This window comes from Grampus griseus (genome assembly GCF_964374135.1).
Source record: "Grampus griseus genome assembly, chromosome: 6".
Classification (NCBI taxonomy): Eukaryota; Metazoa; Chordata; class Mammalia; order Artiodactyla; family Delphinidae; genus Grampus; species Grampus griseus.
This window is the reverse complement of record NC_139000.1, coordinates 12,047,190-12,072,773: the sequence shown is the minus strand read 5'-3', so window position 1 is coordinate 12,072,773 and position 25,584 is coordinate 12,047,190. Positions and strand designations below refer to the sequence as shown.

The following is a 25,584-nucleotide window of genomic DNA, read 5'->3' as shown; positions in this document are numbered from 1 at the left end:
CCCTCGCTTTTTGGATGTTGGTGTTTCCCAGGGATCTGCATTCTCCGTAACCTACTACGTGCTGACTATTCACAGATCTCTTTCGCAAGACCAGACAGCTCTCTTGAGCTCCAGGGTCAGCTGCCTAGAAGACATCTCCAGCTGGTTGTCCAGTGTTAATGTACCTTTGAACTCAAGTACATCCGCAGACCTGCTTCTTATCTCCTGTAGTCCTTGTGTTGGTGGACGGCATCATACACGCAGTCCTGCCCACCAGTAAACTTCAGTACCATTCTAGAGCCCTTTTCCATCTTGCCAGTCCAATGGCTCTCTGGCTTCTCCTCCTTTTTAGGGGGTGGAGAGGGAGGATATTATGGTAAAACATGAATAGTATTTACCATTTTAATCATTTGTAAGTGTGAAGTTCCATGGCATTAAGTACATTCACAATATTGTAACCGTCACCGCTGCTATAGTCAACTTCATTCTTTTGCATGTCGTTATCGTTTTTCCAGCACCGTTTTTGAAAAGTCTGTCCTTTCCCCATTGAATGGGGTTGTCACCTTTGTTGAAAATCAACTGACCATGTGTGTGAGAATTTATTGCTGGGCTGTCTATTCTATTACATGTGACTGAAGCTCTTACACTAGTACCATATTCTTTTAATTACTGTAGCTTTGTAGTAAGTTTGTAAGTGAGGAAGTATGAGGCCTTCAACTTTATTCTTTTTTCCAGATTGTTTTGGCTATGCCAGGCCCTTGAAATTCCATATGAATTTGAGGATCAGCTCTTACATTTTTGAGAAAAAGGCTGTTGTAATTTTGATAGAGATTGTGTTGAATCTGTAGATCACTTTGGGTAATATTGCCATCTTAATTTTAAGTCTTCCTGTCTAAACATGAAATGTCTTTCCATGTACTTAGGTCTTCATTAATTTCTTTCAGCAGTGTTTTCTAGTTTTCAGGGTATTTAATTCTTTTTGATAATATTATAAATGAAATTGCTTTCTTAATTTCCTTTTCATATTGTTGCTAGTGTGTAGAAACACAACTGATTTTTGGTGTTGGTCTTGTACCCAGCAACGCTTCTGAATTTGTTTTTTGGCTCTACAAGCTTTCTTGTGGATTCTTTGGGTTTTTTTATATGTATGATTATGTTGCCTGTGAATATAGTTTTACCTCTTTGTTTACAATTTGGATGCCTTTTATTTCTTGTCTAATAGTTCTGGCTAGAACTTCCACTACAATGTTGAATAGCAGCAGTGAAAGGAGGCATCCTTGACTTGTTCATGAGTTGTTCTTAGAGGTGTAGGTAAGCTACTGATTTAGATGTGGGTTTTTCAGATACTTTTATCATGTTGAGGAATTTTCCCTCTGTAACTACTTTTCTGAAAGATCTTATCATGAAAAGGCATTGTATTCTGTCAGATGACTTTTCAGCATCAATTGAGATGATCATGAGGTTTTTTCCCTTAGTTCTTATTAATGAGATATATTACATTGGTTGATCTTATGGTAAACCACTCTTACGTTCTTGGGATAAATCCCACTTGGTCATGGGGAATAATCCTGTTAGTATGCTGTTGGATTTGATTTCCTTTTATGTTGTTGAGGATTTTTGCACCTATATGCATAAGAGACATTGGTATATAATTTTCTTGTGATGCGTTTATTTAGCTTTGGTGTCAGGATAATGAGGGCCTCATGAGATTAGAAAGCATTCCCTCTTCTTCAGTTTTTTGGAAGAGTTTGAGAAGGATTGGTATTAATTCTTAATTAAATATTTTAATTAAATTAAATATTTGGTACAATTCACTGGTGAAGCCATCTGGTGCAAGACTGTTCTTTTTTGGGACGTTTTTGATTACACACTCAATCTCTTGTTATAAGTATGTTGAGATTTTCTAATTTTTCTGGAATCCATTTATAATAAATAATTTGTGTGTTTCAAGGAATTTGCCCATTGTTTTCTAGGTTGATTTTTGTTGATCTTTTCAAAGAAACAACTCTTGGTTTCATTGATTTTTTTTTTTTCTCTCTCTCTTTCTTTTTTTTTTTTTGGTTTATTTCCATTTCGTTTTATTTCCTTACTTCTGCTAGCTTTGGGTTTAGTTTGTTCTTTTTCGTATTTCATAAGGTGTAAAGTTAGGGTATTTTCAGATTTTTCTTTTTTGTGTGTGTGTGTGCGTGTGGTACGCGGGCCTCTCACTGCTGTGGCCTCTCCCGTTACGGAGCACAGGCTCCGGACGTGCAGGCTCAGCGGCCATGGCTCACAGGCCCAGTTGCTTCGTGGCATGTGGGATCCTCCCGACCCGGGCACGAACCCGTGTCCCCTGCATTGGCAGGCGGACTCTCAACCACTGCGCCACCAGGGAAGCCCGAGATTTTTCTTGTTTTTTAATGTAGCCATTTACAACTATAAATTTCTCTAATTACTGTTTGCATTGTATCCTATAAGTTTTGTATGTTTTTACCATTTTTACTCATTTTCAAGTACATTCTAATTTCCCTTTTGAGGTCTTCTTTGACCCATTTGTTCTTTAAGAATGTGTTTCTAATTTCCACATATTTTGAATTTTCCAGTTTTCCTTCTGTTACTGATTTCTAACTTCATCCCATTGTAGTTGGAGAAGATACTTTGTATAATACCTATCTTTTAAAATCTATTGACACTTGTTTTATGGCCTAATGTCTGGCCTGTCCTGGAGAATGTCCCATGTGAACTTGAAAAGAATGTGTATTCTGCTGTTGTTCAATGGAATGTTCTGTACACTTCTGTTAGGTTCAGTTGGTTTATTGTGATGTTCAAGTCCTCTAATGCCTAACTTATCTTTATCTGGTTGTTCTATTCATTATTGAATGTGGGCTGTTGAAGTTTCTAATTATTATTGTAGAATTGTTTATTCCTCCCTTTAATTCTGGTCATTTTTGCTTCATATATTTTGAAAGTCTCTTCTAGTTATGTAAATGTTTATAATTTTTATATAATCTTGCTCTTTTGAACCTTTTATTAATATATAATGACCTTCTTTGTCTCGTGTAACCTTTTTAAAGTCATTTTGTATGACCTTAGTATAACCTTCCCAGCTCCCTTTTGGTTAGTACTCGCATGGAATATCTTCTCTTTTCTTTTTTTCCACTTTTAACTTGTTAATATCTTTGGCTCTAAAGTGAGTATTTTCTAGACTGCATATAGATGGATCATGTTTTTGTTTTTGTTTTATCCATTCTGCCCATCTCTGTCTTTTGATTGGTGAGTTTATGCCATTTACATTTAAAGTAACTACGGATAAGGAGGGACTTATTTCTGCCATTTTGCTATTTGTCTTCTATAGACCTTATAGCTTTTGTGTCTTTCATTTCTTCCATTACTGCCTTTTTCTGTGTTTGATTTTTTGTAGTGAAAAGTTTTGATTTATTTCTGATTTCCTACTTTGTATATCCTATGGACATTTCCTTTGTGGTTGCTATAGGAATTACATTTAACAGCCCAAATTTATAACAATATAATTAAATTGATACCAACTTTAGTAGCATACAAAAACTCTCCTATACAGCTCTGTCTCCTCTTTCTGTTCTTGATGCTACAGATTACATCTTTATACATTGTGTTTGTAATAAATTAGACTAATATTTTTATGCATTTGTCTTTTAAATCATGTAGAAAATAAAAATGGAGTTAAACAATAATTACAATTATAATTGCCCATATATTTATCTTTACCGGAGAGCTTTATTTCTTCATATGGCTTTAAATATTGTTGAGCATCCTTTCATTTCAACGTGAAGGATTCCCATCAGCATTTCCTGAAGGGTGGTTTTAGTGGTAATGAACTCCCTTAGTTTTTTTTAAAATCAGAGAATGTCTTAATTTCTCCCTCATTTTTTTTTTTTTTTTTGTGGTACGCGGGCCTCTCACTGTCGTGGCCTCTCCCGTTGCGGAGCACAGGCTCCGGACGCGCAGGCTCAGTGGCCATGGCTCATGGGCCCAGCCGCTCCGCGGCATATGGGATCTTCCCGGACCGGGGCACGAACCCTTGTCCCCTGCATCGGCAGGCGGACTCCCAACCACTGCGCCACCAGGGAAGCCCTCTCCCTCATTTTTGAAGGACAATTTTGCTAGATACAGATCTGTCAACAGTCCTTTTCTTTCATTGCTTTGAATATTATCAACCCACTGTCTTCCAGACTCTAAGATTTAAGATGAGAAATTGTCTGATAATCTTATTGAAGATCCCTTATATGTGATGAATATTCTCTCTTGTTGCCTTTAGGATTCTCTCTTTTCTTTGGTTTTCTACAGTTAGATTATTATCCTTTCTCCCATTTCTCTCTCTCTTCTCCTCTTGGGATGCTTACAGTGGTATGTTGTTTTTCTTGACAGTGTCCTACAGATCCTTTAGGCTCTGTTCACTTTCACATTTCTTTCTTTTTCTGTTCCTCAGACGGAGTAGGAAGGACATGGAATCCATCTCTCTACCTAAACAACAATCGTACTGGCAGAAACTGAAGTAACTGTTTTGGAACTCTGGAGTCTATTTGAATGCTTGCATGTTCCAGGGGAAAATTTGGTTGGTCAATTGAGGTTAATTTCAGTCAATGTGAGCCTTTAGTGTGATAGAACCTACTCATTCCTACTCCTCAACCCTGTGGAGGCAGTCATGTTTATATTCCTGGTATGGCTTGCTGGAGCCAGGGTGGGAAATAAGAACCTTGTTCTCCAAATACAAGAGTTCTGTATTTTATTTTTATTGAAGTATAGTTGATTTATAATGTTGTGTTAGTTTCAGGTGTACAGTAAAGTGATTCAATTTTTATATATGTATATATATTTTTTCTTTTTCATTATGGTTTATTACAGGATATTGAACATAGTTCCCTGTGCTATACAGTAGGACCTTGTTGTTTATCTATTTTATATGTAGTAGTTTGTATCTGTTAATCCCAAACTCCTAATTTATCCCTCCCCCACCCTTTTGCCCCTTTGATAACCATAAGTTTTTTCTATGTCTGTGAGTCTGTTTCTGTTTCATAAATAAGTTCATTTGTGTCATATTTGAGATTCCACATATAAGTGATATATGGCATTTAGACAAAGACTTTAAAACTGTCTTAAAGTTGCTCATTGAGCTAAAATGAAACATGGATGAAGTCTGGAAAATGTACAGAAAAATGGGAATATCGTTAAAGAAATAGAAATTATAAAAAGGAACTTAAGTGAAATTCTGGAGTTGAAAATATAATAATAGAGAGAAAAAAGTTCACTTGGGTTCAAAATCAGATTTGAGCAGGCAGAAGAAAGAATCAACAAACTTGAAGATATTTCTTTCAAACCCAGTTCCTTTTTTCCCACCCTTTCTTTTGCCCTAGTTCAGGCCTTTCTGAACTTAGGCAGCCTCCAAAGTGTTCTATTTACTCCCTGTTTTCCCTTTTCTACTCCTACCAGAATGAAATTTTTAAAAAACTCAAATCTGATATTGGCACTATCCTTAGAAACCTCTAAGGGCTCCCTGTATTTATAGATTGAACTTCATTTTCCTTATTTAAGTATTCAAGGACCTTCCCATTCTGCCTCCAGCTTACCACATCAATCCATTGAGCTTGAGATATAAATTCCAGTTTCCAGGATATACAAGGTCTAAGGGAACAAATTCAGTGACTTCTTGAGGAAGCAACCATTCAGATCCAGAAGGTGGGAAATTTTGCACTTCAACTGGACCGATTTCTTCAATAGGCCAGTGTCTTTCCTTTTTTTTTCTTACGTGCTAGATTTAAAAATACTTAAGGGACATCACAACCAGATACAACATGTGGGCCTGGATTGGATGCTGATTTGGGAAAACTAGCTGTAAAAAAATATATTTGGGGCAACAGAGAATTTGATTATAGTTAGGTATTAGATGAGAGGAAAATTTACTGAAATGATATTACTGATTTGGAAAAGCCAGCTGTAAAAATATTTTTAGGTTGTTAGAAAATTTGAATGCGATCTAGGAATTAGATGAGAGCAAAATTTAGTGAAATGGTAAGGTAGATATTGTTAATTGAATAAAGCAGACTGCTTAACTGTGTGATCTCATTTTGTAAAACAATATAGAGACACACAAAGAAGGCTACATATTAAAGTATTAATATTTGTATTGGGAATGTGATGTTTTTGTTTTTTATTTTAGGTTGTCCCTATTTTATATTTTTCTCCAGGGCATACTGTAGTGATTCTGTAATAAAATTTTATTTAAAAAATATATGTTAAGATTTATGTATATATTGGGGTAATACATATGAATCAAGAAATACATGAATGTATGGTCACCACACTATTAAAAGTGGTTTTGTCAAGAGTGCCAGGATTTCAGGGGATTTTACTTTCTTCCTAATGTTTTATCTGTTGTTTAAATACTTTAAAATGGGTGTGCATTTTTGTTACATAACTCTATGAGGAGAAAAGGAAGAAAGCTATTTTCCTGCGGGAGTGCAGCCAAGTGTATTATAATAGACAAGTCACAAAGAGGACTGCAACAGAGCACAGCTTTTTTTTTGCTTTTTCTCTGGTGGATTTAGATGCAATATCCACAGGAAAACTTTGCGAATGACTCATTTACCAGGAAAACAGCATATGCTATTTGAATAAAGAAAGAATGAGGGAGAGGCTGTAGAGAGATTTCATAAATTGTCAAGACTTAATTAGCACCTTTAATATTTGTTTCCAACTACATTGTAAATTCATTCAGGACAGGGACTTTAAAATTCATTCTATTGCCGTTGCTCTGTATATCACTTTCGAATAATTTTTAAATAAAATCCCAGCCCCATCTTTGAGTAGCAGTATGAAACCACCTTGTTCATTTCTGTTCTATTCTGTGTGTCTCAGATACCTCGAGGTAGCTGTGTTGTAGCCAGTCGCCCTTGACTTCAAAGTCAGAAGTTTTGACTTCTGGACTGAATTCTGTTGCTTAGGCTGGACTCCCTTACAAAATGAGAAAAAAAAAATCATATCATTCTCAATGCTTTCTCAAGGTTTGTGGTAAAGCCAAGTGACATACCTGTAAAAGAACCTATCACAAAAGAATCTATCACAATCCCTGGCACTTTTTGCGCCCTCAATAAAGGGCAGGTGAGTTGGGTTACATCATTAAGGGCTGCTTTAGAAACAGCATTTGAACGTTAAAGGTGAGCAAGGGATTCCGTGCTCTAGCACCAGTGTCTTTAGGGTTGTACCCCTCTCAGGCGCAACAGGTACTACCCAGACTGCTACCCCCGCCAATCCTGCTTCCAGTCCCTGATGCAGGCACAGAGCCGCTATCGGCCCAAGCGCGGACACAGCACGGCATTGAGTCCTGCTCCCAGAGTGCAGACTCCACGCAGACGCAGACTCCGGAGGCGGGCTAAAAGCCCAGGTGGGGCTTCGAGGAAAGGAAGTACGCCCCCGCCGCCTGTTGTTGGGCCAATGGGGCCGCTCTGCTTTGCCGTGGGCCTATGAGACAGGGCAGTAGGCGGGGCGGAGGGCGGAAGGAGCCTCTCTCACGTGAGTAGGGGGCGGGGAGGGCGGGGGCAGGGCGGCTGGGGAGGCCCAGGCGGCGGAGCCTCCGGGACGGCGAACGGCGGGGCCGCGGAGAAGGAGACGGCGGGTCGGGTAGGGCCGTGTTCCCCCCCTCCTCCTCCCACCCTTCCATCCACCAAGCCCGGGGGGGATCCTCCGACGGCCCCTGCGGGAGGCCAAGCCGTGTTCTCATCCCGCGGAGCGGGGCAGGCGTGACTGCGCTCAGCTCCCTCGACTAGCCGGGTTGTGAGGGGAGCAGTGATTGGGGGGGAGGGGGAGTCGCGGCCGTGGGGGGAGGACGCATGCGCAAGCGGGAACGCTCCGGCAGCCCCTGCCCAAACCGGTTCCCCCTGTCTGGGTGGGTGTGAGTCTTCCCAGTCCTTCACTTGCGGCCGTCCCTCTCGCCCCCCAGCAAAGCAGGTTTGTCTCTTGACTTACACGTCTGGGGACAGGTCCTATTTGGGAATCTGGCGGCTCCCTCCGCCTCAGTTTCTCCCCATTGCCCGCTAGGCCTGTACCTGTGACTTAGGCTGGCTTCGGCCTCAGGCTAGCTTCCTACGCTGCGCCTAATTTGAAAGGTTTGCTTTATGCTAGTGTCGGTCTGCCATCTCGTGTTGACGTTTCTGTCTCGTTTTCCCCGCCTGCAATCGAAGTGTCCCCGGTATTCCCCTCTCCGCAGATACTTTAAGTATCTGCCCCCGATACCTCATTGCTGTATTTTGATTACCAGCAACCTTCAGGGCTTTAGGTGTTCAACAAAGCCCGAGGATAACCCCAGACTTCCAGGAGTTCTCTGTCCATCACCTGGTAGTACTTTGGTGTTCCTTCTCTTCTAACATTCGGATTGTAATCATATGCACCTGCTTTAAAGTCAGCTCCATACTTTATTGTAATCATATGCACCTGCTTTAAAGTCATCTCCATACTTTATCTTGGAATAAAAGTCCTAGCAGACCGTGTTAAGTGATAAGTGATCATGCTGCTGGTGCTCACGCTACAAGTGCTCCGTTAGCTTAAATCTTGTTCCAGCTTGAATTGGAGATCTTTTGGCTTTTTTGTTTGTCAGTGGAAAAAGAAAACTGCCAGAGACGGGTTTCACAATTCATTTGATATGTTCATTCAGGTAAATACCTGTATTCACATACATGTGACTGGAGTAGTAAGTTGCGAGTGTGTCTGTTTCCAGCTGCGCTGTTTATTTAGGAAGAGAAAAAACCAAAGAGTAAATTGAACTGAGTTTCCACGTAAAACTGATGTTTGGAAAGTTGAAAAAAAGCTTAGGTGCCAAGGGAGTGCACATTCAATTTTTTTTTTTTTAACGAAGGACCTGCTGGCCTTAATTCTAGCGTGTATGAGGTGCTATTTTAATATATATTTAAGGCTTTTGTTCGAATTTACTTATAAAAACGGAAAGTGAATAAGGGGCAGAGTTCTTTATAATCTTCCTGTGTAGACCTCCGTTTCCATTAATGAAATTTGAATCCATGATTGATTTGTATTTATTGGTAACGTTTAAGATTCACATATAGTTTTATCAACTCAACTTTGTAGTTAAAATTGAGCTATTGCTATGTTGTGGTACACTTTTCATTTCAGTTTTATAACTCATTTTACAGTTAATTAACAGCTCATCGGTATTAAGGTATATATTTGGATAGTTAACCTATCAGCTGTATACATTTTGGCATTCTTTGGCATAGTGGGGTTTTTTTTGTTTTTTTATTTTTAAAAAATTTTTTATTGAGGTATAGTTGATTTTGGCATAGTGTTTTATTAGCAGTTTACAGGTGCTTAACCTGGATAAAATGGTAGTCTAGTGGGACTCTGTAAAAGTGAAGGCACCTGTTTCCTATCTTTTCTACTGCATATTGGAAGAAGTGTATTCACATTATCTACATGAGGGGACATGGTTTTTCGTAAACATATCTCAACTTTACAGCCTACATTCTTTTTTTAAAAAATAAATTTATTTTTATTTATTTTTGGTTGCGTTGGGTCTTCGTTGCTGCGTGCGGGCTTTCTCTAGTTGCAGTGTGTAGGCTTCACATTGCGGTGGCTTCTTTTGTTGTGGAGAGTGGGCTTCAGCAGTTGTGGCACATGGGCTCAGTAGTTGTGGATCGCAGGCTCAGTAGTTGTGGTGCACGGGCTTAGTTGCTCCTCAGCATGTGGGATCTGCCTGAACCAGGGCATGAACACGTGTTCCCTGCATTGGCAGGTGGATTCTTAACCACTGTGCCACCAGGGAAGTCCCATAGCCTAGATTCTTTAACGAAGTCATTTTCTACTACTGAGTATATTTCCAGCTAAACTTTACAGCCCAGATTCTTTTAAAGAAGTCGTTATCTTTTGTTGAGCATGTTTCCAGCTAAAGTGTTTCCAGCTTAAGTGAAGCCTACTTTGAAGGTCTCACCATTTCACAGTGATTATTTTAACTGCTTATATCAGTTCTACTGCTGAGTGTCTTTATAGATACTGATGTGCTGAGGTTCTAGCATATGCTGCCCAAGTGTTATCTTTGTAGTTGTCAATATAATCAGATATCACACTTTTCAAGCATGTGAAATGAATGAATATAAAACTGGTAAATAATCTTTCTTGGAGATAGAACTCCAAGGTTAAAAAAGTGCTAATTTAACCAGTGTACATAAAGCAGAGTTTGGCATGACATTTGGGTGCTTTGTATGTAACTGCCTTGTTTTATTGATTTTCCGTGGTTAGGTTCTAAAGAAAGAAAATCCAAGGCCAAGGATTTGGCTGTCCATGGGTATACATGATAAAACATACTAATTTAACAGCTGTTTCTTTTGGCATAAAATGGTTGCCTGGTCTCCCCTGACCCTCTCCAGTTTTGTGTTGACCCTGAGATCCTTATTCTTTAGAAGAATTGTAAGTCAAAGCAATACTGGATAGACACTTAAACTTATAACAACTTTTGTTGGCCCCTAACTGCCTTGTTTCTCTTCATGTGCAAAGTCTGACCAAATATGGCAGTTTGCAAGTCATGAACACTCTAGTTTATAGAATTTAGCCTGGAAGTTTTCCTCTTGCCAAAGCAACTATAGTCCTCTGAGGTAATCACCAGAAGTTTTTGAAGGCTGTTCTTTCTATCTAGTAGAGTTCTATAAGGCCTAACTTTTCCTCCAAATCCCTTTTTCCGAGGATCATAAAATAGTAAAAATAAAGCCCTAAATTTGTTCTTAAGTTCATGCTTGACATTAAATAGTATATATTACCTTGGCTGTAAAACATGAGAAGTATATCTTCTTAATTTTGTGGCCGTGCTGCCAGATTTGGAGGTTTGCACCTCTTAGGAGTTAATGCGTGGTTGTCACTTATCTCCAGTTAAGGTTGCATCAGCTTTTGTGTAATAAATCACTACTCCTTGGCATTTATTAATCTTTGTGGCAATAAATTTTTCTCCATAATAAAATATGGCATCTCTCTCTCTCTTTTTTTTTAATGTCTATTTATTTATTTATTTGATTGTGCCAGGTCTTAGTTGCAACATGTGGAATCTTTTAGTTGCGGCATGTGGGATCTTTTAGTTGTGGCATGCAGGATCTAGTTCCCTGGTAAGGGATCGAACCCAGGTCCCCTGCATTGGGAGCGTGGAGTCTTAGCCACTGGACCACCAGGGAAGTCCTAAATATGGCATCTTCTTAAGGTACATTAGCAAATTAGTTTCTGTGGTAATGTTAACAAAATGTTATTAACTCTCAAAGCTTAACAATAATTTGACTATTTTAAAAATTTCTTTTTCCCATTTTTCCTTATTTATACACTTTGGTAATTATAACTAGGAATCTGTGGTTATCATCTTGTTTTCCAGCTTCTGAGGGTGCCCTTTGTGTCAGGAAAAGGAATTATATGCAGAATCTTTCTTTGGGAACGTATTTTAAATATCATTATGGGTATTAAGAGACAGCATTCAAGGCTAAATTGGATTAAATGTTAGGCGGTTGTATAATACTACTGTGAAGAGCCATGAGTTAATCATTTTAATGCTTTTACCATAGGGTAATAAACTCTCATGCTTTTTTTTAAAAATAAATTTATTTAATTTATTTATTTTTGGCTGCGTTGGGTCTTCGTTGCAGCGCGCGGTCTTTCTCTAGTTGCAGCAAGTGGGGGCTACTCTTCGTTGCGGTGCACGGGCTTCTCATTGCGGTGGCTTCTCTTGCAGGCTCTAGGCGGGCGGGCTTCAGTAGTTGTGGTGAGTGGGCTTAGTTGCTTCACGGCATGTGGGATCTTCCCGGACCAGGGCTCGAACCCGTGTCCCCTGCGTTGGCTGGCAGATTCTTAACCACTACGCCACCACAGAAGTCCTCTCATGCCTTTTAAATATGCTGATAAATGGATTCTGGCAAGGTGAGAGTAGAAACATGTCATGTAAATCTTTTTTGCTGTGGTACATGATTTCCTATGAGTAGACCTCTGATATACCTGCAAAAGAGAAATGGTTATATCTTTATTGTAGTTACCTGTTGAGTTCTCTGTGAATTGAAGAAAAATCTGATTTCTATCTAACCTCCAAAGTTAATTCTTAGATAAAAAATTGTTCCCTAGCAGAAACATCTTTTTTTTTTAATCTTTATTTTTTTGCTTTTGGGTTGTGAGAAAAGAACTTTTTAGATAGGTTTAAAAAACGTCTGTGGGGCTTCCCTGGTGGCGCAGTGGTTGAGAGTCCGCCTGCCGATGCAGGGGACACGGGTTCGTGCCCCGGTCTGGGAAGATCCCACATGCCGCGGAGCGGCTGGGCCCATGAGCCATGGCCGCTGAGCCTGCGCGTCCAGAGCCTGTGCTCTGCAACGGGAGGGGCCACAACAGTGAGAGGCCCGCATACTGCAAAAAAAAAAAAAAAAAAAAAAGTCTGCGAAGCTAAATTAAATATATGTGAATTCTTTTATCTTCTTACATGGTGCCTATCCTAGTGCTGTGAGTGAAAGTGCTCAGTAAATGTTTTTTGGTTGCCCACCCCCTATTCAACACACTTAACAAATGTCCCACCTTCCTTGTATAACTATGGACCAGGGCATTCTTGTATCAGAAGATTCAGAAAACTTGTGTGTCTTCTGCTAAACATTCATGGTTTGTCTACACACATTCCCTTGAAAATCAGAGGTCATGGAAAAGAGAAACCATATTTACTGCATTAATCTCAGGCTTTGATTATCTATCAAATGATTTGCTTACTTAGCATTAAATTCACATAGTTTAAACATTTCAGATCAAAGTATAGACAGATTGATATTCTAAATGGAATAGATACATATTCTTCGCTGTGGTTGAGAAGGAACTATATTGACTAATTTCCTAAAAGTAGGAAAAGTGGGGTTTTTTTTGGTTTTTGGTTGTTTTTTTTTTTTTGGCTGCGTTGGGTCTTTGTTGCTGCGCGCAGGCTTTCTCTAGTTGCGGCGAGCGAGGGCTATTTTTCGTTGCAGTGCACGGGCTTCTCACTGCAGTGGCTTCTCGTTGTGGAGCACGGGCTCTAGGTGCACGGGCTTCAGTAGTTGCAGCACGTGGGCTCAGTAGTTGTGGCACACGGGCCCTAGGGCTCACGGGCTTCAGTAGTTGTGGTTTGTGGGCTCTAGAGCGCAGGCTCAGTAGTTGTTGCACGCAGGCTCAGTAGTTGTTGCACACAGGCTTAGTTTCTCCACGGCATGTGGGATATTCCTAGACCAGGGATTGCACCTGTGTCCCCTGCATTGGTGGGCGGATTCTTAAACACCGCACCACCAGAGAAGTCCAGAAAAAGTCTTTGGGAAATCCTGCATTGCTTAAAAATGTTTATGTTTTTATATTTATAGAACACTAGTGTAAATTACATTGTGCTTTAGAAATCCACTCCAGAAAAAGTAAATACAAGAATACTTTTACAAAAAATGTATATTACTGAGGTATGAAGTATAATCTGACCTTGTGAATAAGTAGTATTGGGTTGGCAAAAAAGTTCATTTAGGTTTTCCCATAACATCTTGTGGGAAAACGCAAACGAACTTTTTGGCCAATACATTAACATTAACTAACTCTCCTTGTGTTCCCAGAGGTGGGTTTCTCTTGGGGCAATGGCATCCAGATAATTTTAAAATTTAGCTGCAGAGATATTGTGTTGAAGGGGCATAAAGCCAGCATACCTAGAGTTCTGCAAAAAACTATAGTGCTGTTTCCTGAAATAGCCAAAGGAACATGGGAAAACCACTTATATGGTTTATTTTTTTCAGGTGTCAGCACTATTGCACTCAGATAATCAACACAGAGTTAAGTGAATTGTTTTATATGCATTTTATCCCCACTTCTTACTTTTTGTACCTTTCATTAAAAGTATCAAGATATAGCGGGTAGAGTGTGAACTTTGGAATCAGAAAGATATAGATATCCCAAGTCTTGAACTTACTTAATATACGACTGAAGGTAAGATACTTAAGGATTGTGATTCTCAGTTTCTTCATTTGTAAAAGTGGAACTAATTATGCTTACAACATGGATTAGGACTGGGAAGCACCTGGCATTCCCTCCCCGCACCCCTTTCCTGGATATTCTCATTCACAAAAGAGTAGAAAGTGTTTATTCCCCTCATTTTATGTATGAGAACTGAAACTATAACATTGTCCAAATTAAATCAAAAAGGACTAAGGAGTTCAAATCCCAGTTGGTTTTTCAATGTAATACCAGACTGTTAACTTTATAAAGTCTTAATGAAACTTGATTAGTCATTGAGGAGGTGAGAAGTAACTCTGAGAACATTGGCTGTCATCTTTAGGCACTTTTCTGTATTGATTTTGTGAGTTTTATCCTAAAGATCCTATAAAGTTAAAATTAGGCTTTTAGAACTTTTATTGACCAGAGAATGGATAAACAAAAGGTGGTATATACATACCATGGAATGCTATTTGACCTTAAAAAGAAAGGAAATTCAGACACATGCTACAATATAGATGAACTTAGAAGACATTATGCTAAGTGAAATAAGCCAGCCATAAAAGTATAAATACTATATGATTCTACTACTTATGTAAGGTACCTAGAGTAGTCAGATTCATAGAGACAAAGTAGAATGTTGGTTGCCTGGGGGAACAGGAGTTGGAATTTAATAGGTACAGAGTTTCAGTTGGGGAAGATGAAAACGTTCTAGAGATGGGTGGTGGTGATGGTTGCACAATGTGAATGTACTTAAAGCCACAGAGCTATACAGTTAAAAATGGCTAAAATGGTAAAGTTTATGTTATGTACATTTAACCACAATTTTTAAAGATTAAAACTTTTTAAATCTTTTTAAAAATTAAAAAACTTTTGTCTTCTGAGTTATTATATTCCTATAATTAAGCTATCTTTTATAGTTAATCTGGAATTGAAGTAAAAGAGTCGCTTCATAGTTTAAAGAAGTTAATTGTCACAGGCGTTATGGGTTAAAATTTGCCTAAAAGTGACTATTAAGTTAAGCTGGTTTTTCTTGCCTTTATGTGCTGTAGGCCCAAGATGATCAAGTTATATTTTCCTTTTGGTTTTTAAAGCTAAGCTGAAATTATTCAGAAGGATTAAATTAATATGGTTCTCTTAGCTCACTAAAATAATTCAAAGAAACAGCCCCCAAATTCAAAGTCAGACTTAAAGACACATCTATTGTTTAGCAATTAGCAGTGGTGGAAAGGAATTTATTTTTCTAAAGACGGGATGATTTTCCACTGAGTTTTGTTAGATTTGTCCTACCCTTCCCAGGGATAAGCTGTGAGAAGTTCATATGAAAACCAATGCAGCGAAACAAATCTCAAAGCCAGAAAGAAAGAAAAAAGCTGAGATTAAGATTGTATGATTTTTAAAAATAACTTCTTTGTGGTTTAATTTTAAAGAGCTACAAACCCACAAGAATTGGCCTGCTACAGCATGAGACTTGACTCTCTTGCTACTTCCTGACTTGTCTTTTTCTCAACAAGAGTAATCTTAGCAGATCTGTGTTTTAGAAGGGTTATATAACTGGGAGCAACATAGAGTATGGATTGGAATGGGGAGAGAATGGTGTTAGGAACACCAAGGAGGAGAGATGCATTCCTGAAAAGGACATAGGCACCTAGATACCTGGGTTTGGATCAAGTTCTATAATTGTCTCTGTGAACTTAAGCAAGTTATTGAACTAATCTAAGCCTCAGTTTGTCTGTCATATATGAAGTTTATACCTTTCTGGCAAGGTTAATATAAAGATTAGTAATAATGTATATAAAGCTTCTAAGTACCATGTTGGGCATATATAATCGATACTCAGGAACTGCTAAGTATTGTTCTCTCTTTAGATTTAGCAAGATGATTTAAGTATCCTCCTTAAGATTCCCTAAAGCTGTGCTCATTTTTTCACTGGTTGAGCAAACAAAAATGATGAGGATTGGGAGGGAAGTGATGAGTGTTTTGGTACAAAGGGAATCCAAGGTATGTTTTGTGGCTCAGTGTTGTTTAACTGGTTTTCACAGTTAGAAACTTGATGAAGAGTCAGTCAGGCACACTCAAGGGTAGTTCTTTTTGAGTCTCTTTTTTCCAGTTGTCATTCATATCCACATCCCAGACACGCATGTAGTGTATCATATTTGTCATTTGTCCATCTCACATTACACAGACTCTATCACTTAAACACTAATGAAAGAGTATTATTCATCCAATCACATTTATTGAGGACTGCCATAGCAAGGATATGAAGATGATACGAATAAAACCTAAGATCCCTGTCCACAAGTAGTTCAAAGGGACTGTGTGTGCTCATTGTATTCCCAGTATTTACCATGGTGGTTTATACCAAGTAATTGTTTCTGGAATGAATGATCAATATAGTATAGGGGAAAAGATGTATAACATTTTACGGTGTAATAAATGCTGTAATTCTGTGATAAAATTAAAAAGCAAGCAAACAAAAAGCCTTTGGAGCCCTAGAGGGAAAAAAGGAATGTTTCAGAAGGGAAAAGGGGAGGTTGAATATTTGATTGTATCGCAAGGTTGCTGGTGGGGAAGAAGGACTAATGGGGGAAATGAAGTCACATTCCTAGCTTAAGAAATGGCATGAGCAAAGCCTTGAAAGCATAAAAATGCATGATATATTTGGTGAGCTGTCTGGTGTGGTTTGATAAAAGGAGATAAAACTAGAATGATAGATTGGCTCCAGATTTTTAAGAACTAATGATATAAAGAGTTTGGATTTTTTTCTGTTTTCAGTCAGGAGCAGTCAAAGGAAGGGGTGAGATATATGATCAAATCTGAATTTTAGAAATTAACTCTGAGGCCTTGATAATGACTAGAGAGAGTCTAGGAAGGGAGACTTATGTTGTAGCTAAGTTGAAAGAGAATGAAATACTCAAGTCACTGACGTGAAAGATGGCAGAGAAGGAATATATTTGGGGTATGTTTTGGAACTAAAATCCATTAGAATCCCAAGGGAGAATGAGAAAAGGAGTCATGGATTTTGGGGGACATTTCTATCTTGGATCAGTGGTTATTAACCACTGTTAGGGGAGATATGAGGAAGAATATGGTTGTGTGAAGATGGGGTCTGCTTTGGACATGGGACACATGTAGCAGATCCCACCTGTGTATTCACATAACACCATTTGCATACCTCTATTATACCAAGCACTATACTCTATTGTAATTACTTGTTTACTTGTCCATTTTGTTTACTGTAAGCCTGTCAAGGGGAAAGAGTACCTTTCCTCTCCGTAACACTGTACCTAGTGCCTGGCACATATCAAACATTCAGTACTGAATAGAAAAAAAACCACAAACACCCACATGAAATTAGGGAGAAAGACAGGGCTGCAGTATCATCAGCATACACACACACACACACACACACACACACACACACACACACACACACACACACACACACACACACACACACACACACACACACACAAATTTATAACCACATGAGGTATTGAGATAGCTAAGGGATCTTGTTCCATGGAACAAGAAGGAGGCCAGGATGGAACAAGAAGGAGGCCAGGATGAATTTAAAGAGTGGGCAGAGGGGCTTCCTGGGTGGTGCAGTGGTTAAGAATCTGCCTGCCAATGCAGGGGGCACAGATTCGAGCCCTAGTTGGGGAAGATCCCACATGCTGCAGAGCAACTAAGCCCACGTGCCACAACTACTGAGCCTGCGCTCTAGAGCCTGTGAGTCACAACTACTGAGCCCACGTGCCACAACTACTGAGCCCTGTGCTGCAACGACTGAAGCCCACCCGCCTAGAGCCCATGCTCCACAACAAGAGAAGCCACCGCAATGAGAAGCCCCCGCACCGCAACTGGAGGAAGCCTGCGCACAGCAACGAAGACCCAACGCAGCCAAAAATAAACAAATAAAATAATTTTTTTTTAAACTTAAAGAAAAAATAAAGAATGGGCAGAAAAAAAGGAACTTAAAAGACAGCTGGGAAAAGGTACCAGAGGTAGAAGATGGAAGCAAAAAGATAAGAGTTTCACAATATGGAAATGATCAGCATTTTCATTTATTTCAGCTGGTAGAAGTAAGATGAGAACTCAAAAGAATAGTTTGGGTTTTGAAATTTTGTATTGTTGATTTTTAAATGTTTATAGATATATATTTTTTTCCTTTCCGAACGGATGCTCAGAGAATGTTAAAGTACCCAGGGTCACATAGACAAGGTTTGAATTCATCTTTTAAAAGAGGATGTGCAGTGAAGCTTGGTGAGAGGTAGGGGAGCCAGATTTTGAGAGGGACTGCTCAGTGAGAGTGGGGAGTCCCACTGAAGTGCAGGAGGAGTTTGTGCTTCTCCTTCAGGAAGAGTTTCAGGAAAACCAAGGAAATAAAGATGAACCAGAGTGCTGAACTAGTGGCCGGGAGCTAGCACATTTTACTTGTCTCAAGCATGTCAAGTTCAATTACAAGTATCACGCAGACCTCTTTTATCAAGTTTGGTAGGTCACTTATTGGGAGGTGATTTTTCCTCTACTAATTGCACATTAGCAAATCCATGCCACTGCAATTTCACTGTTTATGTTACTACTGTGAATGATGTTAGAAACAGTACAAATATCTGATGGTATTCTGTCCCCAAAAAGTTCAAGTTTTTAAAAAGTAAACACTGATTATCCAGGAACTGACTGCTTTTGACGAACTGTCAAAAGAGCCTTTACCATGGCTAGTTCTTTTACATTTCACTTTCCTTTAGCTGGGTTTATAGTTTTAAGAGGAGATTGAGAATGAAAATGAATTTTCATTCAACAAGATTGAGGTACATTATTTACTATGATCTTTGCAGAAGTGCATTGTTGAGCATAGAATTGTCACTTACGTTACAGAGCAGGATATAACATAACTGAACCTTTGGTTTGGATGCATGAGGTTGCATAATTAAGCAAAATTACCTATCATTTTAAGTTAGTTGATGTATTAAAGGAGATAGAATGAAACATCCCTGAACTGGCACTCACCAACCTGGCCCTGTTGGTAACTGGACATGTTATAAGGGTCTAGGCTCATCACTTATATAAGAAGGAGACAAACTGTGAGTGCCTACCAAATACCAGGGTGTTCATATGTATATTATTTCATTTAAAGTGGAATAAAAATCTTTGTCTACCTTAGAGAATTGTTAGGATGATAAAATGAGATAAAGAATGTGTATATTTTAGTAATCTGTAAAGTACTATTCAGAGATACAAAGTATTCCTTTGCATTTAGTTAGGTATAAATAAATTAGAATATGGAACTAAGAATGTTATATATTTTTGCACTAATATTGTTTCCTAAATTGAATTTCCAGAATCAGTTTTACTTGTTAATTCCTTTAAAATTGGAAGTTAGTTTCACTCTCCAGATAATGAAGAGAGTGATGAAATGGAAAAGAACTGGCCGTCATCAAGACTCTTGACAGCCCTTCAATAGCATTTGGCTCCTGGATATACATATATCTATTCCTTAGTAATTTTTATAATGGCTCCATGAGGTAGATAGTACGCCATTTTCATTTATGGAAACTGAGGCTTGGTGTGACCATGCTTACACTATTATTAAATAGCAGAACCAGCATACTAACTTGGATTTTTTTCTCTTAATGGTGTGCTTTACTGTCACAAATATGACTTCTGTTCTTACTGTCAGTCTGTAAAAGCTGCTGTTGCCTTTTCATGGGTGGCTCTTGTTCTTTTCCATCTTTATTTGCCACTTATCCTATTTCTTTAGCAAATATTTGAGCACCTACTATGTGCCAGTCATTCTTTCACTTGTTAGGGATACAGCAGCTAATGAAACAGGCAAAAATCCCTGCCCTTATGCTTACATGATACTTAAAAACAAATGATTAAAATGTAAAACGTGTCGAATGGTTATAGGTGGTATAGAGAAAAGTAGAAAGAGGGATGGCAGTGCGGAGTATTTGGGGGAGGAAGTTTGTACTTTATTGTCCATGAGAATTGGAATTAGAGTAGGGGACTTCATGTGGTAATTGGTGTAAGTAGGGATTAAAGACAACAAAATTAGTTCTTATGGTCTCAAGACAGAGGTTGTAAATACTGTAGAATTTTGCCAGGAGTATACCAAGTTCTGGGACACGTCTTTATTGTGGAGGCCAGGGAAGGGGTGGTCTTATTCAGAGACCTTGGAGGCCATGGGCTCCCTTTTCACTTCTGCCCATGGAGGCCAGAGAAGAGGAGTGTTAGTATATAACCTTTCCTGTACTGCGTAGTGTTTTGATAAATCCCATTCCCACTGAGTGATTCAGTTACTTTCAGGTGCCAAAACAAATAGTAAAGTATCTTATAAAGTGTACTTTCCTGTCACCTCCTCAAAGAAAATAGGTTGAGCTTTGAGCCTGCCAAATCTTCTCAGTTTCATAGTATAAATACCAAAGTATACTATTTTTGAGTCTAGAATACTGTAGAAAGTTCTCAGTGTCTCTGAGATCATAGCTTTAGGGAACTTTCCCAGGCCCTCTGCTATCTTACTATTAGTAACATTTTAAAAGATAGAAAAAAGACTAATTAAACATGAAAATCTTACCCAAAGTACAAGTTCTAAAAAAGATAGAGACTCCTTTATCTGATACTGACTATTTTGGAACAAAGCCCAAACATTTGTAGCATTGGAAAAGCATCATAATCTAATGGAAAGAGCTTAGCTTCTGGAATCATAGATATGTTGGTTCAATTTTTAGCTTTGCTTCTAACCAGTTAAATTACAACCGTTACCTTGAACAAGTTACACTGTCTCTTTAAGCCTCAATTTCCTAATCTGTGAAATAGATATATGAATATTAAGTTTGCTGTTCAGGGGCTCAACATCAAATTGTAACACAACATAATAGGTACTGTAAAAAATGTAAATTGCTATGGGAACCGAAACAAGGCAGGCAGTGCGTTTGACTCTGGGGAAAGAATGGGCAGGCCACTTGGAAAAGGAGGGTTATTAGATCATGAACGATTATTTCTAGTTGTCAGAGTACAGAAGCAAGGGAACCACTTTAGGAGGAGGATCCTAGGAGGGCAGATACCTCAAGGTATTAACATATATATCCTTGGCAAAGATATTACCTCCTCTAGTATATTTTTTAACTCTTCCAACATGTTTCCATAGTTTTCTTTACCCTAAATCAGTACCTATTAACCTGTTCAATTTGCCTCTGTTCTCTACTAAATTATAAACTCCTTTTGGGCAAGAATCTATTTTTTCTTGTTTAGCATATTCTATTCTTTATAAACTAGACATTTGGTAAGTATTCATTGCATAGATGAAGCAGAACTACATTTTAAAAAAAGTTTTCAAAAGTACATTTGAAGCATCTCTAAATGCTACGCTACGCATTTAGATTTAGTCCTATGAAACGTAAAGCCTTTAAGCAAGGAAGTTAGTTTAAATAGAAAGCGGGGAGTCCAGGGTTTGAGCTTTAGTTATGCCTGATTAAATGACCCTGCACCTCTTGGGGTTGCCATTTCCTTATCTGTTCAACAGTATTGATAATTTCTAGGTTTTCTTCCAACTGTGGTATTCAGGGATTGTGTAATTCTTTTTTTTTTTTTTTTTTTTTTACGGTATGCGGGCCTCTCACTGTTGTGGCCTCTCCCGTTGTGGAGCACAGGCTCCGGACGCGCAGGCTCAGCGGCCATGGCTCACGGGCCCAGCCGCTCCGCGGCATGTGGGATCTTCCTGGACTGGGGCACAAACCCGTGTCCCCTGTGTCGGCAGGCGGACTCTCAACCACTGCCTCACCAGGGAAGCCCAGGATTGTGTAATTCTTGCTGCCATGTGTTTATGTAGATGTTAGCCTTTGAGGAAAAAATAGTGCTTGGCATATGGTGTATGCTCAATAAACGTATGTTCAATTAAAAATCCAAAGCATAGATCAGGACTTCTTAATTGGAGAGACTAAACAGATTCTCAGAACCTTTACCTCTTTGAGGTACAAGATGAGTATACAGTGAGAACAACTTTTTTTTTTAGAGCAACTTTTGTTTATTGGTTAAAGCTCTCTGAGTATAATGTTGTATCGTCTGTTCTGTTGTTGTTTTGGCAACCAAATGGGAACATTGCCACAAAATATGCAGAACCAGGTTTTTCTTCTATTTTTTAGGCATTTGTAAATAATTTTATTTATTTATTTATTTATTTGGCTGCCTTGGGTCTTCCTTGTGGTGGGTTCTTCGTTGTGGCATGCAGGATCTTTCGTTGCAGCACGTGGGCTCTAGAGTGCATGGGCTCAGTAGTTGCAGCACGCTGGCTTATTTGCCCTGAGGCGTGTGGGATCTTAGTTCCCTGACCAGGGCTCAAACCCTCGGCCCCTGCGTTGGAAGGTGGATTCTTGACCACCAGACCACCAGGGAAGTCCCCAGAACCACATTTTTAAATGGTAGATGAGTTCGAGTTTTATTCCATGAGTCAATAAATAATGGAATAGCTTTTCATAATTGACACATTTTTAACTTCTTGCTGGAAATTTTTGGCATGAAACTCTTTTATTGGCAATGTTCATATTGAGCTGAGTTCTAAGAAACTGTGGGATAGGAATATTGAGTTTTTAATAGACTTCTGATTTCTTGCTATGTAAGGTATTTCCCTGCTCTAGAATTTATGCTTGCCTTGCCTTGAATTTATTTTTGGGGGGGGGGGTTAATATGAAATTTTGTTTCTTAAAACATGTTGTTAGTATAAGTATCAGCAATGTTAGGAAAACCTTAGTTATTGTCCTAAGCGCTTTCAATTTCATTTGTTTATATAGCTTTACAAATTAAAGGATAGAAAACAAGTTCAGTACTTCATAATTTTTCTCTAAAAAGAATAGAGTTACAACATATGCCAAAGAAATCAGTGTAGGTAGGCAGAGTTATTCTCAAGGGAATATGTTTTATTTATTTATTTATTTATATATTTGAAATCTGAAGTACCTTGGCCCTCAATTTCATCAAATTCCCTTATATCTGGAATAAAAAGCCTAAACTGTAAGTAGTGAAAGTCTTTGGGAAAGATTTTGGAAGTTTTTTTCCCCCCTAAGTTTTTCCATATGTATTTTGTAAAAATTAGAACATAATTGAATATCTGGCAGACATTCTATATGAGTATCTTTATGGTTTTTGTTTTTCAGGCATTTTTAAAATATTTAATCATTCATGAGTTGAGCTTCATTCTTGAGTCATGGATGACAAGGCTTCTGTTGGAAAAATCAGTGTCTCCTCAGACTCTGTGTCTACTCTTAATAGTGAAGATTTTGTCTTGGTTTCCAGGCAAGGAGATGAGACACCATCTACAAATAATGGAAGTGATGACGAGAAAACAGGACTCAAGGTAAAACTACATAACCTACATTTCTTTTGCTTAGCCTTGCTAAAGCAAAACTTGGCCTTAATAGGAAGGTATATGGAGTGAAAGTGAGGACATGGAAATAATATCCTTTCTTTTTTTAATGCTAAAGCTTTTTATTTATAATTAGTGATAGTGAAAAATTTATATCTGATTAAGGATTTTCAATTTGATTAGCTTCTAAATCTTCTGATATCCCTAACTGTAAAAACTAGTGATCATAGTATAAACATTTGTTATTTTAGTATTGTTTCATGTTCCCATTGAGTTAGAGGTGATTGTTTCTTTTGGTCCTGGTGTATGTAGTGTAAAGGCAGTGGCAGGTCTGCAGTGCTATTTATAAAAATAAGTTTTAGAATTAGTAAAACAGAACTTAAAATTCCTGGCTTTTGGCCATTTCTGTTTATATTTTCTCTGCCAAATAAATCACTATTAACTTCTTTTCCCATACTCTGTTACTGTTTTGCTCTTTATGGATATAAGTAAGAACAGATTACCTGTTAATGTCACTTAAAATGTAAGTAGCTTTAAAAATATTTTGATTCTTGTTTATGTCTATTTATTCAACAAGTGTTTATTGAGTATTGACTTTGTGCCAAGTACTGTTATAAATACTCGGGATACAGTAGCAAATAAGGCAAGCAAAGCCCCCTGCCCTCCTAGAGCTTTTAATCAAATGGGGAAACAGACTCTAAGCAAATAGGAAAATGAATATGTTAAGTAAATTTAGGTGTTTTGAAGAAAATCAAAGCAGAATACATGAATAAAGAGTGAATGGGAGGTACTGTTTTAGAGAATGTCTCGAAATGACATTTGAGCAGAGATCTGAGTGAAATGAGGAAGAACTTGTTCATGGAGAAATGTGAAAAAGCACTTTCCACGGGGAACAGAAAATAAAAAGACCCTGAGGAAGACCACCCTTTTTAGGACAGAGATTAGAGCAGAGTAAATAAAGTAAATAAAAAGTGCTAAAGAATGAGATCACTGGCTGAGAGAGACAGCATGGATGGTGTGAGCTTTGTGGACCCATTCCCCAGAAAAATTGGTGACAATTACTATTTTTTTAAATTAAAGTCTATGGAAATGTTCTAAAGGACATAGAGCAATTGAAGAAACATTTATTCAGAGAAATTTACTAAAATTTGGTTAAGAATCTGTGGTATTTGAGCCAAGACTTGTTTTTTCCTTCCCATCTCCCAGCTGAGCAAGATGGTAACTCCACTCCAGATTGGTACAGTCAAGAAAATAGGGTTTCCTCTCCTCACAGCTCCCACTTGGAGGGCTGTCTTCCAGTGAAGAGCAGGATGAGAGCATTCCTCATCCTGCCTCCATCACCTTTTGCTGGCCAAGTGTGAATGAGTGGTAGGGGCTGCCTTTTTTTTGCCCAGACCTTACTTCTGGGATGAAGGCTCTACATAGGGCACAGTGTTGCTGAGAATACTGAGAGCCCAATTGCCCTTTCCCTTACCCTGGCTCTGGCATGTAAGGTAGTGGTTCCACACTAATAGAGGGAAGTCAAAAATACCAGAGATTACTATGCAACCTCCCACACCTACCAAATACTCATTTTCTGAAGATGTGTCGCTCAGAGAGAAGTACATCATTGTCTACACTCCCAACTTCATAACTATAGCTCAGAGATTTTGCCTGCAGTGAGAAGTGGGACATAAAACAGCTCCTTATCTCTTCCCGTAGGAACCGACTTTATTTACAACAGAGGGCTTCCCTGGTGGCTCAGTGGTTAAGAACCCACCTGCCAATGCAGGGGACATGGGTTCTAGCCCTGGTCTGGGAAGATCCCACATGCTGCAGAACAACTAAGCCCGTGCGCCACAACTACTGAGCCTGTGCTCTAGAGTCCACGAGCCACAACTACGGAGCCCACATGCCACAACTACTGAAGCCCACACACCTGGAGCCTGTGCTCCACAACAAGAGAAGCCATCGCAATGAGAAGCCCACGCACTGCAACGAAGAGTGGCCCCTGCTCGCTGCAACTAGAGAAAACCCGCGCATAGCAACAACAAAAAACCCCAATGCAGCCAAAATAAATAAATAAATAAATAATTTTAAAAAATCATACTTACAACAGAGTGTAGAGAAGTTCAAGCCTAAGGGTACCCTCAAAAACAGTGGAGGTTGTGGTGAAAGGTAATTGGGAAGAGATTGTTAGATTGGTTGGACATACGGTTTAACTGTAGGCTTGCAGGGAGAAGACTGCCTGTGGTAGAGACAGAGCTCAAACATTGATCTCTGGAGCTCTCCTGTCAAAGTATCCT

General features: G+C 38.8%; 1 protein-coding gene across 1 annotated transcript in view; it reads left to right on the top strand.

Annotated features, from left to right (window-relative positions):
- Window positions 1-7,516: 7,516 nt before the first annotated feature.
- The window catches only part of RABGAP1 (RAB GTPase activating protein 1), a 146,000-nt gene continuing 127,932 nt past the window's right edge, over window positions 7,517-25,584 (top strand). Inside the window, exons 1-2 of the mRNA XM_082656281.1 lie at window positions 7,517-7,611; window positions 23,091-23,290. Coding sequence (XP_082512407.1) covers window positions 23,141-23,290 — 150 coding nt within the window. The 5' untranslated portion in view covers window positions 7,517-7,611; window positions 23,091-23,140. The remainder of the gene's footprint in view (window positions 7,612-23,090; window positions 23,291-25,584) is intronic.